Here is a 10303-nt window from a genome sequence, read left to right as displayed (position 1 = left end):
GATTTACCCAGAATCCAGGAACTATGGGGAGCCAGGGTGTGGATTCCAGCCCAGGCCGGGCGGTTCCCAGGCACTACCCATGAATCAATCAAACCCACCAATCCAATCAACCAATCAGTATTTATTAGGCGCCTACTGGGCGCAGTTCCACTTCACGCAGCGAAAGCGAGGAGGCCGGAAGCTGCGGCGCGCAATCGGCCTCCGCGCGGAGGCCGGGAGGACGCAAAAGATCGCGGAATTTGGCGCCTATTTTTTGTTGGCTGGGTGTTCTCGCCTGTGATTGGGCCTCGGCGCGGCGTGCCCGGTGCGCCTGGCTGCGGCTGCTCTGTCGACCTTGGCAAGACAGGCGGCGCGGTACTCGACCGGCCTCCCGGGGGATGGGTCACCAGGAGCCCCCGCTGGCCCGCACACGGGCGGGAGGTGCGGCTTATATAAACAGGTTATGTAAACGGCTCAGCTGGCGCGAACACGTGGAGAGCCGCGGGAGCCCGGACACCCGGTTCTCCCCCTCTAGCGCCGCCGCCACCGCCAGTGCAGCAGCAGGCTTCGGAGCACACCCGGCCCCGGCCGCCGCCTCTGGCGCCGCTCGGTACCGTAGGCAGCGCTGGCTCGGAGCGGACCATCCCCAGCTTGGGGCGCCAAGGGGGAAACGGGCCGCCCGGAAGTGGAGGGGCGCCGGCCAGGTAAGGGCGCAGTCCTTGGAATCACAACAGGCGCGGAGGCTGGAGCCATCCACATCACCTCGGGCGCTTGGGGAGGGCAATCGGGCCCCCAGTTTGGCGGGCTGAGGGACGCGGAATTTTTAACCCAACCCGCCGCCCTCGAGGACTTGGGTCGGTCCGCTGGGCTCAGCTTCGGCTTAATTCAATGGACTGTTTACACCTGGGAGAACCTAAAGTGGGATGCGGGGAGGGGTATCCCAGAGGAGACCAGGCAGGAAAAAAGATTTCCGCAGCCAGAATTGCATCTTAAGGCAATTCTCTTAAACTGTGAAGATTGCTGGTCCTTGTTTTTCCTATTCTTAGGCGACAGTTTAACTGAGAAGGCGGGGATGTTTTGCTTTTCTTTCCGGTCCCCCCTCTGAGCCACAGCCTAGTGGTTTCGTCTTTATCGCTTTTCCCCTCCCCTCCTCTGTTCAGTCATCAGCGGCGGCTTCCGTCTTAAAGGGGCCGCGGCGGCCGGAGGAGGAGAAGGAGGTGGTGGGAAGCCCTGCGGCCTGCGCTTCTACCTGGCCTTCCTGCTTCGGCCTAGTTGGTTAACCAATCCTTTCTCCCGCAGGTCACAATCCAAGGTCCCGCTCTTCCACGTCCTGGGCCCGGACGGAGGGATGAGGCAGGGGGGACCCGGGCAGCGCCGTTGCTGCTCCCCCCGCCGCCCGCAGCCATGGAAACGGGGGAGGAGGACGGCGCCCGAAGAGGTACACAAAGCCCCGAGCGGAAAAGGCGAAGCCCAGTGCCGCGGGCGCCCAGCGCAAAGCTGAGGCCGGCAGCGGCCCAGGCCATGGATCCGGTGGCAGCCGAGGCCCCGGGCGAGGCCTACCTGGCACGGCGGCGGCCAGAGGGCGGCGGCGGGTCGGCGCGGCCGCGGTACAGCCTGTTGGCAGAGATCGGGCGCGGCAGCTACGGCGTGGTTTACGAGGCAGTGGCCGGGCGCAGTGGGGCCCGAGTGGCGGTCAAAAAGATCCGCTGCGACGCCCCCGAGAACGTGGAGCTGGCGCTGGCCGAATTCTGGGCCCTGACCAGCCTCAAGCGGCGCCACCAGAACGTCGTGCAGTTTGAGGAGTGCGTCCTGCAGCGCAATGGGCTGGCCCAGCGCATGAGCCACGGCAACAAGAGCTCGCAGCTTTACCTGCGCCTGGTGGAGACCTCGCTCAAAGGTAGGAGCGCCGACGGCCGTCCCGCCCCCACGGAGCCCAGACCCATTTTCCTGGATGGCTCGGCCCCCGTTGACCCTCCAGGCTCTGGTCCTGGCCCTGTCACCCAGGGCCTAGACACACCCTCTTTCCCAGGGCCTGGGCATCTGGACCCTCTTATCTCTGGACCCCGGATCAGCCCCTGGTGCAAATGTTAGCCGGGATTTTCTTAAAAAGGGCTCATTAAGCGCTAACCATTATCTTAGTAAGTGCTCCATAAAGGTGAACTGTTGTTATTCAACTTTTAGCACTTTGACAAAAGTTCCGTAAAGGAAGACCAAGGCTTTGGGTTCCAAGTTGGTGGAAGACCTTCACAGCCCCCTCTCTCTGGGGCCTCTTCTCTTTCCCTCCCAAAGCAAACAAAAAGGACTTTACTGGACCCACCCACACCTCCTCCCTGTCTGGTTCCCAGTGTCCTGACACCCTCCAGCTCCACTGGCACTTTTCTTACTTCCTAGTGTTCCATTTTCCTCTGAGACCCCGGGCGCATCCCAGGGCAGTCAAGCAGACTGGTGGGTTTCCTGGCTAAGTCCTCTGGGGCCTGCAGAATAATAACCCCCCAGGAGGGCCTAGAGCTGTCACAGAACTTTTAACACCTTTTCCCTCCTTTTCTCTGTTTTACATACTTCATCTTTTAACTCCCAAAGGCTGTCTGTCTTGGGTGTTTTTCTTCATAGTGAAGATGGGGCCCAGCGAGGCAAGGGGCCTTTGGGAGTCATGGGAGGGCTCATCCTAATGTCGGGGTTTTAGCTACACTTAAGAGGAAATGAGTTCATCCTGAGGATTCAGTTTTGTTGAGACTACAATTAGCCAAGGATCTTCTCAGAGAGGAGAGGGCAGGTGGCTTAGAAAGGTGTTTGGAGACCTTCTCAAGGAGAGTCCTAGCTGTGTCCTAGATGCCTTCCCGAGTACTTTAGGTAATGTAAAAAAAAAAAAAGAAGAAGAAACCCTTTCCTTTTTCTATAAATGGAGAAACTAAGGATTAGAGGTGAACAAACAAGTTGATGAGGTTAATCAGCTTCTACAGGAAAGTTGGGTTTCTTTACAGTTTTTCAGAGCTTAAGTGACAATGAACCCACATCTGTCTTGAATAAAGGCCTAGATTGTTTCAGATGGGTTACCTGATGCCCTCACTTCCCCAGAGAAAAAGGTGGAACTGACCTTTAGGAACGGGTAGGACTTCGGGTGGGGTTGGCTAGGGCATTTTATTTGAAGCTTTTGCCTGATTTTTAATCTCCTACAGCCCATCCCAGGAGAACGCTGTCCCATTGCAGTTGTTTGGCGGTGGGTTGAGGGCTGTGATTGGTATCACCTGGGGTCCTTTTTGCAAAATAGGTTTTCACTTTTTATGCCCAGCCCCTTTTCTTCCATCCTAAAGAGCCCACCCTCTTCTCCCCGGGGCAAATGCATTTGTTTTGAAAAGACTTTCTGAGAGACTTGAGCTTACCTGTGTTCCACAGGCCCCTTACCTACACTTCCGTTCTCAACCGGTCAGTCCTCTCCACTGAATAGTCTGAACTTCCATAATACAGGACTGCCTTGGGATGTGGGAATTCACACTTTGCCACTGATCCCCTTCTAACCTCACTTCATTGATGCCAATCTCGAAGCTTCCACCTGGGTGTGAAGTCTTGCCTTGCTCTCCTTACGTATAAATCCTGTTCAAATTCTCTTGCGTGTACCAATTTGTCAAATCTCCACAGTAAAAGGTCGCAGCATAGTGTGGTGTTAATACCATAGGCTTTGGTGTTAGGCTCGCTTTCAATCTGGCTTGTCTGAGCTGACTACATGAGACCTACAGGTTGTTTAAAACCCGTGGGGAGCATTCCTTTTTCCGGAAGATAAGTGTGCCTATGTCCCGAAGCTGCTGCACCCGCTGGAAATATCCCGAAGCGCTCAGATAAGGAGGGACCAGCAACCTCAGCAAGTTGAGTCCACATTTTGAATCCTCTTTCATCATCCCTTTTGAGATTCGCTATGTGCTTGTTCAAGTTTCCGAAAACTTGTCTGTCCATGGAACACATCCTATTGTCTCTGTTGTCAGTAACACCAGGTTGAGGACAAACTGGTATATTCTACCTCTTTGTGTGAATTAGAGCCCAGTCTAGAGAAAGGAAATAATGTTGCTTTGGGCCACACACGTTCATTGTCCCTTTCAGTTATTGGGAGTCTTCTATAGTGTGGGAGCCTCTGCTGTGGGTCAGGTAACCCTTGGGCTCAGGGCAATAAAGGAAATGGAGACAACCTCGCTTTTGAAACTGACATTGAAATTTACATGTCAAATATAAATTTAGCAAGCTGTAAGTAGACATTGTTTTCTGCTATTAGTATTAAAGTAAAGAATGCAAAAGACCCACATTACTCTAGGTTAAGCTTTCCTGCCTTCAGCTTCCAAAATTTGCAGTCTTCATCCGCCCTGGGGCATTACAGTTTGCTATTACCACTTAGAAATATTAGAGCTGGGAGGAATCTTAGAGATAATCTGGTTCAACCCTGTCATTAAACTCTTCTGTAGTCACCTTTGCCCGGCCTCCTGCAATTTAGAATAATTTTGAAATAGACCAAAAAAGTGTTAATCTGATTTTCAGGTCTCAGTTGAACCAAATCTACATAATCTTACTTAGTCCCCATAGTAGCATTTCTGGGGATTGGGGGGAGGGAGGAAGACCCTCTTGGCCCCAGAGGAACTTAATTTTGGAAAGTGTGAGGACCTTAGAGGACTTGCGTGCTAATCAGGGTCACCAGAGGAAAAGGCAAGTTGTCTGGTTAACAAGGGCTTTCCACAGAATGTTGTGCAGGATTAACAGGAATGATAATCTGGAGTTAGCCGGGAGCTGGCAGAGAAGGTAGGCTTGAAAGAAGAATGCATAGGACCGTGTCGATAAGGTAAAGAAGAAAGGGGATGTATTTCACACTTGGGCCAAACAATAGTTGAGGGTTTTTTTCCCCTCTTCAGGATCTGCTGCCTAGTGAATATACAGCAGGCATCTCTATAGTTTTAATCATTTGACCTCTGAATCCAATGTCAAAAAGAAAAGAGAAACTTAATGCATCTCGGTCTTCAGCTTTGTTTGGTCGCTTCAGGGTCTCATGTCCTTCCCTCCTTCTCTGATCATAGACCAGTAGAGTGTTAAATATGGAAGTTTCAGAGTCAGTGGAAGGAACCACGCCTAGAAAAGAGGACTTGCCCCCCACGAGTTAGTGCTAGCATTCAAACCAAACCTTTTAAAACCAGATTAACAATCCTGTACGTTATCTTGTTTGATGACCTGATGTCTTTGTTTAGCTTTTTAGTACTTCTCATGAGAAACTGGAGTTAAAACATCAGTTTGCTTTATCCCCTTGTTTCCATTGCCAGAGGACCCTGTCCCAAGTGCACCTAAAACTAAAGTCAAGATTGCTGCCACTTAAAAGACAGCAGGCAAGTCTAAGACTCTTTGTTGGGCTTAACTCAAAATCTTTGGGGCTTTCTAACGCACACACTGGTCCTTTTGATAACAAATGAGGAATTTATATATATAGTTTCCAGGAGGAACCCAAGGCTCCTAAAACCAAATAAGAAGTTTGGAAAAGCTGAGGGTCGGCCTTATCCCGTCATGGTAAGACACGAGTTCTGGCTTCACCACCTGTTTCACGTTTGCTGTATTGAGATCTTTAGGTGGCTTCTAGGTCCTTGGGAAGTCTTGTCTGTGCATCTGTATGCCCAGTGGTGACGGCGTGTTAGGCACTGCATCAGCAGAGGCTCTGCAAAGTTTCCTCCATGGGACATGCAGAAGACACGGGCCCAAGGGACCGCAGTTCAAGGTCATGAGTGGTGGGTAGCCTAGAAAACAGCAGAGCCTCCCTCTGGAGGAGGGAGACATGGGGAAGCAGAGAAGGTAGACGACTAGAGTAAGCTGAGGCCAGAGTTCCTGTGGGGTGGGAAACCAGGGGCTTAGCCGTGGATTGGCTTGTCAACCTACAAACCGCCCCCACCCCAGCCTGTTGAGCACTTAAGAAAACCTAACCCCCACCCCCACCCCTCCCAGACCCTAGAAAGCAACTCTGAATTCTCTAGAAGTCAGTACTATAATAACCCCTATTTTACAAGTGGGGAGACTCAGGTTTGTGAACTTGCCCAGTGTAACACAGCCAGGCAAACAACCAAATTGGGATCCAAGTACAGGTGTTAGAGCTCCTGACTCCGATTCTCCTTACCAGCTGTGCCGCACCCTTGGGACAGGTGGCTTAAGTTCTGGGTGCTTCTGTTTTTTTCTTGGTGGTTAAATGGGCATAATCACGTTTTACCCTGAAACTAATGGCTACTGTTTGTTTTTAATTATGTCCTTATCAGTACTTGGCACTGCTGGTTTCTACGGGCCCCGGCCCCCACCCCCCCCCCACCCCCTAGTCCCAGCTGCCAGGGACCCTGCTCCTTCTGGTCTGCTCTTGAATGTCTGGAGACAACCACGCAGACTTGTCTCTTGCTACTGACTGCCTGCCTTCTGCGTGCACTGGGAATTTTAGATGTCAGCCCCGGGAGACGGGAACAGCCCTTGCTTAATTGAGAGTTTTGGCTAATTGAGTTGCACTGGGTATGCTTTTTATAGTGTAAATTCCCAAGAACTGCTCAGCCTCCTAGAAAACATCCGTTCACTTTTGACTCAGACTTGGCCTTAGGTTAGGGTCCTTAGTGACTCCAGAATTCTGGACCCTTACCTAGTTGTCTTTAATATACATATTCTGCATGCCTACTACTGGAACTTTCCCTGTTGTTTAAGTCTCTAGCTCTTAGTTCTCGTGTTTTATTTCACCCAATTATTGAGCACCTACTGTGTGTGAGGCACACCGTGAGGAGACCAGAGACACGGTTTCCTTCCGCCGTGAGTGCCCAGTCTAATGGAGGAGATGGACTGAGCACAACAGGTGTTCCTTCAGTGTAGCCTGTGAGAGAGGTGCTCTAGGGGAATGGCTGCTGAGAGGGGAGGGGGGACTAAGTTTAGGGGAAGAAGGAGGAGTTGTAAAAGTGCAAACAGAAGCAATCTGGGCACGAGGGGAGGCATAGGTAAGTGGTAAGGCCCTCACATGTGGAGAGAGGAAGGAGTTGGCCGCCAAGGGTTACTTCCCACTCCTGCCTGGCTGCATTCTAACAAGGCCCCTGTCATGTACCAGAACTAATAGCTGGCTTCAGTATTTTCATGCTCCTTTTATCATTTAATCCTCCTACTTGACATTGGGAGGTCAGTTTTCTTTTTAAATATATTTTTTAATGTTTTATTTGTTTTTTGAGAGAGGGGGAGACACAGAATCTGAAGCAGGCTCCAGGCTCTGAGGTGTCAGCACAGAGCCTGATGTGGGGCTTGAACCCACGAACCATGAGATCATGACCTGAGCCAAAACTGGACGCTTAACTGACTGAGCCACCCAAGCACCCCAGTCAGTTTTCTTATACATGAAAAGAATCCAGATCTGTAAAGGTCAGGTAACTTGTCCGGTACCACCAGTGAAGGGTCTAGATTTACATCCAGATGCTCTTTCCAGTCTCCACGTCCTTGATACGCTGCCTTAGGACTGTCAGAGGGCCACCAGTGGTGGCACATGAACGTAATTAACACCCACTAGTTGTCTACTCTGGCGTCCAGATACCACGCAGAAGACTTCCTGTGTCCCTGTTAAGCCTTCCAGTGGCCCCATGAGGTCGATGTCTCCCAATTTATGGAAATGAAGCCAGTTCATAGGGTCTTATGACCCTTGCCCAGTGTCACATAGCCATGTAAGTGGCAGAGTGGGGGCGTCGACCCTGGGCCTGACTGGCTCCACAGCCCTTGTCCTTTTCTGCTAGGCCTGCAGGTTCTTGGCCTCTTGGCCTCTGGAGGACACTGTATCCTGTCTTGGCAGCCATTGTCAGGGGTTAACTGTCTAGAGCACGATGACATTTGACTAATCTTGTGAAGTACTTTGCACACACCCTGTGTGTAGATACTGGACCCAGCCTCAGGTCATTAAGACTGGGACTTGTCTGTGTGCCCCTCTTTCTTGGGGAAGACGGGCTTGTCTTTGGAAGGGTCCTCTTCTTGAGTGTCTTCTCAGGACCGATTTTCAGCTGAGCCACCTTAAAACGTAATCTATTAATGTACAGCTTTTAACTAATCAAAACCCTGGATGGCTGCTGTCCTAATGACTTCAAAGTTTATCTTCCTAGATTTTTTTCCTAATCCTTTTTCTTAGAAAAAAATTATAATTTTATATTTTTAAATTTTGTGTTAAACTTGACACCTGACGTGGTATCTTGACTTCTTATCTAAGTAAATTAGAAATATATCGTGACCCTTCAAAGCATTCAGCCAAGTGGCTGTACCACAGTCATCCACTAACTGTTGTTGGACCATCATTTCCAAACCTTCAACGTTTATATTTGAGAGATGGAGAGACAGAGCATGAGCTGGGGAGGGGCAGAGAGAGAGGGAGACACAGAATCTGAAACAGGCTCCAGGCTCTGAGCACAGAGCCCAACACAGGGTTGGAACCCACAGGCCACGAGATCATGACCTGAGCTGAAGTTGGATGCTTAACCGACTGAGCCACCCAGGAGCCCCATCCAATCCTTCACTTTTACTTTGTTATGTCAAATACTAGTTCTGGTGCTTGGGGTGCTTACTGTGCCCTCCTTGTTGCTTTTGGCAGTGGAAGTTTTTGAGGGGTGTGTGTGTGTGTGTGTGTGTGTGTGTCTTTTTGGTATTCTTAGACTAAATTCCTAGAGTGAGATTTTCTTATGTCGAATGGATGGAGTATTTTGAAGACTTCCAACACACATTGCCGAACTGTCTCAGCACATTTAAGTCAGAATCCTAATTAGTGCTCTGCTGAAAAACGAATCTGCATATTGTGTGGTTGGACCATCAGCTCTAGGGACTTGGTGAACATTAAACCCCTTGGGGGCATACGTTCATGAACTTAACAGGGACCTTTCATCACAGTGGGCCGTAGAACAGCTAGGTGTCCATTCTGCTGCAGGCACCAAGGCATCCAGGCTGTAGGGATGCCTGGGCGGCTCAGTCGGTTAAGTACCCCATTTCGGCTCAGGTCCTGAGGGTTTGAGCCCAGCGTCAGGCTCTGTGCTGACAGCTCAGACCCCAGAGCGTGCTTTGGATTCTGTGTGTCTGTCTCTCTCCCTCTCCCTCCCTCTCCCTCCCTCCTTCTCCCCTATTCATACTCTGTTTCTCTCTGTCTCAAAAATGAACATTAAAAAAAAAAGGAATCCAGGCTGTAGAGACCAGGCCCTGCCTCTTACTGGCCATGAGACCATAGGCAACTAATTTAATCTTGAGCCTTAGTGTCCTCACCTGGAGAGGGAGATATAATGAGGGTCTAAGTAGATAGGGGTTTGGTTGAAATTAGGAGGAGGATTGGCTAGAGCACTCTCAAGTCTTCCTTTCTGTCACCTAGGACATGCGATGTTCCTGAGTTCAGTTGGTTCTAAACCTCCCAAGACCTTCGCCTCCATCCCTTCTCTCCTCTGTTGCCAGTCCTCTCTCCTTTGGGTTTCAGAAAGTCCTGAATCGCTCAGCTGAGGTCTGTCGTTCCATCTCTTACTCCTCATGCCTGCAGAGGGAACTTGTTTCAGCGATTCTGAGACCTTGAGTGTGTTAGTGTCTTGGCAGTCAGAACCCAGCTTGCTTAAACAGTGGTGTGTGGTGGTGGTGTTAGCTTGTACGTCTTATGTAAACGGTATGTCTTAAAATCAGTGACTTAAGATGCAGTAAGTAGTATATCATTCTAAAATATGTCAACAACTTTTATTTCCCATTTCTGAGAGCCCAAGTTCAAATCCTCCAGTCTGCCAGACACCGGCTCTTCTGACCCAACTCCAGCATCTTCATCTCCAGCCTCCTTTCCGCCCATCTCCTATTCCATCTCTTCTGCGCTGACCGCAGATTACTTGGGTCCCCCACTGCAAGCTCACACCCGCCCTGTGCGGTGTGCTGCCCTGCTCCAGGGTCACTCCTGAGTGGAGGCCGCCTTTCTCTCCTAACTACCCTTCCCTTCCCGCTCCTCCGGCAGAACTGTGCCCTGTTCCTTGCTCCCTTTGCTGTGGTTGGTCCCTCTGCATCTGAAGACCAGAATCATTTGCGAGGCAGAGATTACTGGTTATCTGGTATCCAGTGTCTGACCAGCAGTGTGTGCCCAGGAAACCTTTAAATGGACTTGACTAGAGCAAGGAAATCCAATTTCTGGAGACCACTTGGATATAGGTATATAAATTCCTGGGTATTTTGATTCCCTTTCTAAAGGAGGTGGTTGTTCTCCCGAAGCTCACACTGAACTTATGCTGAGCCTACTGGCCTCAAGTCTCTGAATAAAGCAGGCGCCGTTTTGTTGGGAGATGTCAGCACCTACTTAGTCCTCTGAGAT

General features: G+C 50.6%; 1 protein-coding gene across 1 annotated transcript in view; it reads left to right on the top strand.

Annotated features, from left to right (window-relative positions):
• The first annotated feature begins 219 nt into the window (after positions 1-219).
• Positions 220-10303, top strand: part of STK35 (serine/threonine kinase 35) — a 38845-nt gene continuing 28761 nt past the window's right edge. The window contains exons 1-2 of the mRNA XM_029917925.1: positions 220-683; positions 1279-1876. Coding sequence (XP_029773785.1) covers positions 378-683; positions 1279-1876 — 904 coding nt within the window. The 5' untranslated portion in view covers positions 220-377. The remainder of the gene's footprint in view (positions 684-1278; positions 1877-10303) is intronic.

This window comes from Suricata suricatta, chromosome 12 (assembly GCF_006229205.1).
Source record: "Suricata suricatta isolate VVHF042 chromosome 12, meerkat_22Aug2017_6uvM2_HiC, whole genome shotgun sequence".
In the NCBI taxonomy this organism is placed as follows: Eukaryota; Metazoa; Chordata; class Mammalia; order Carnivora; family Herpestidae; genus Suricata; species Suricata suricatta.
Note: the sequence above shows the minus strand (reverse complement) of the source record. Positions and strands in the feature narration are given on the sequence as shown.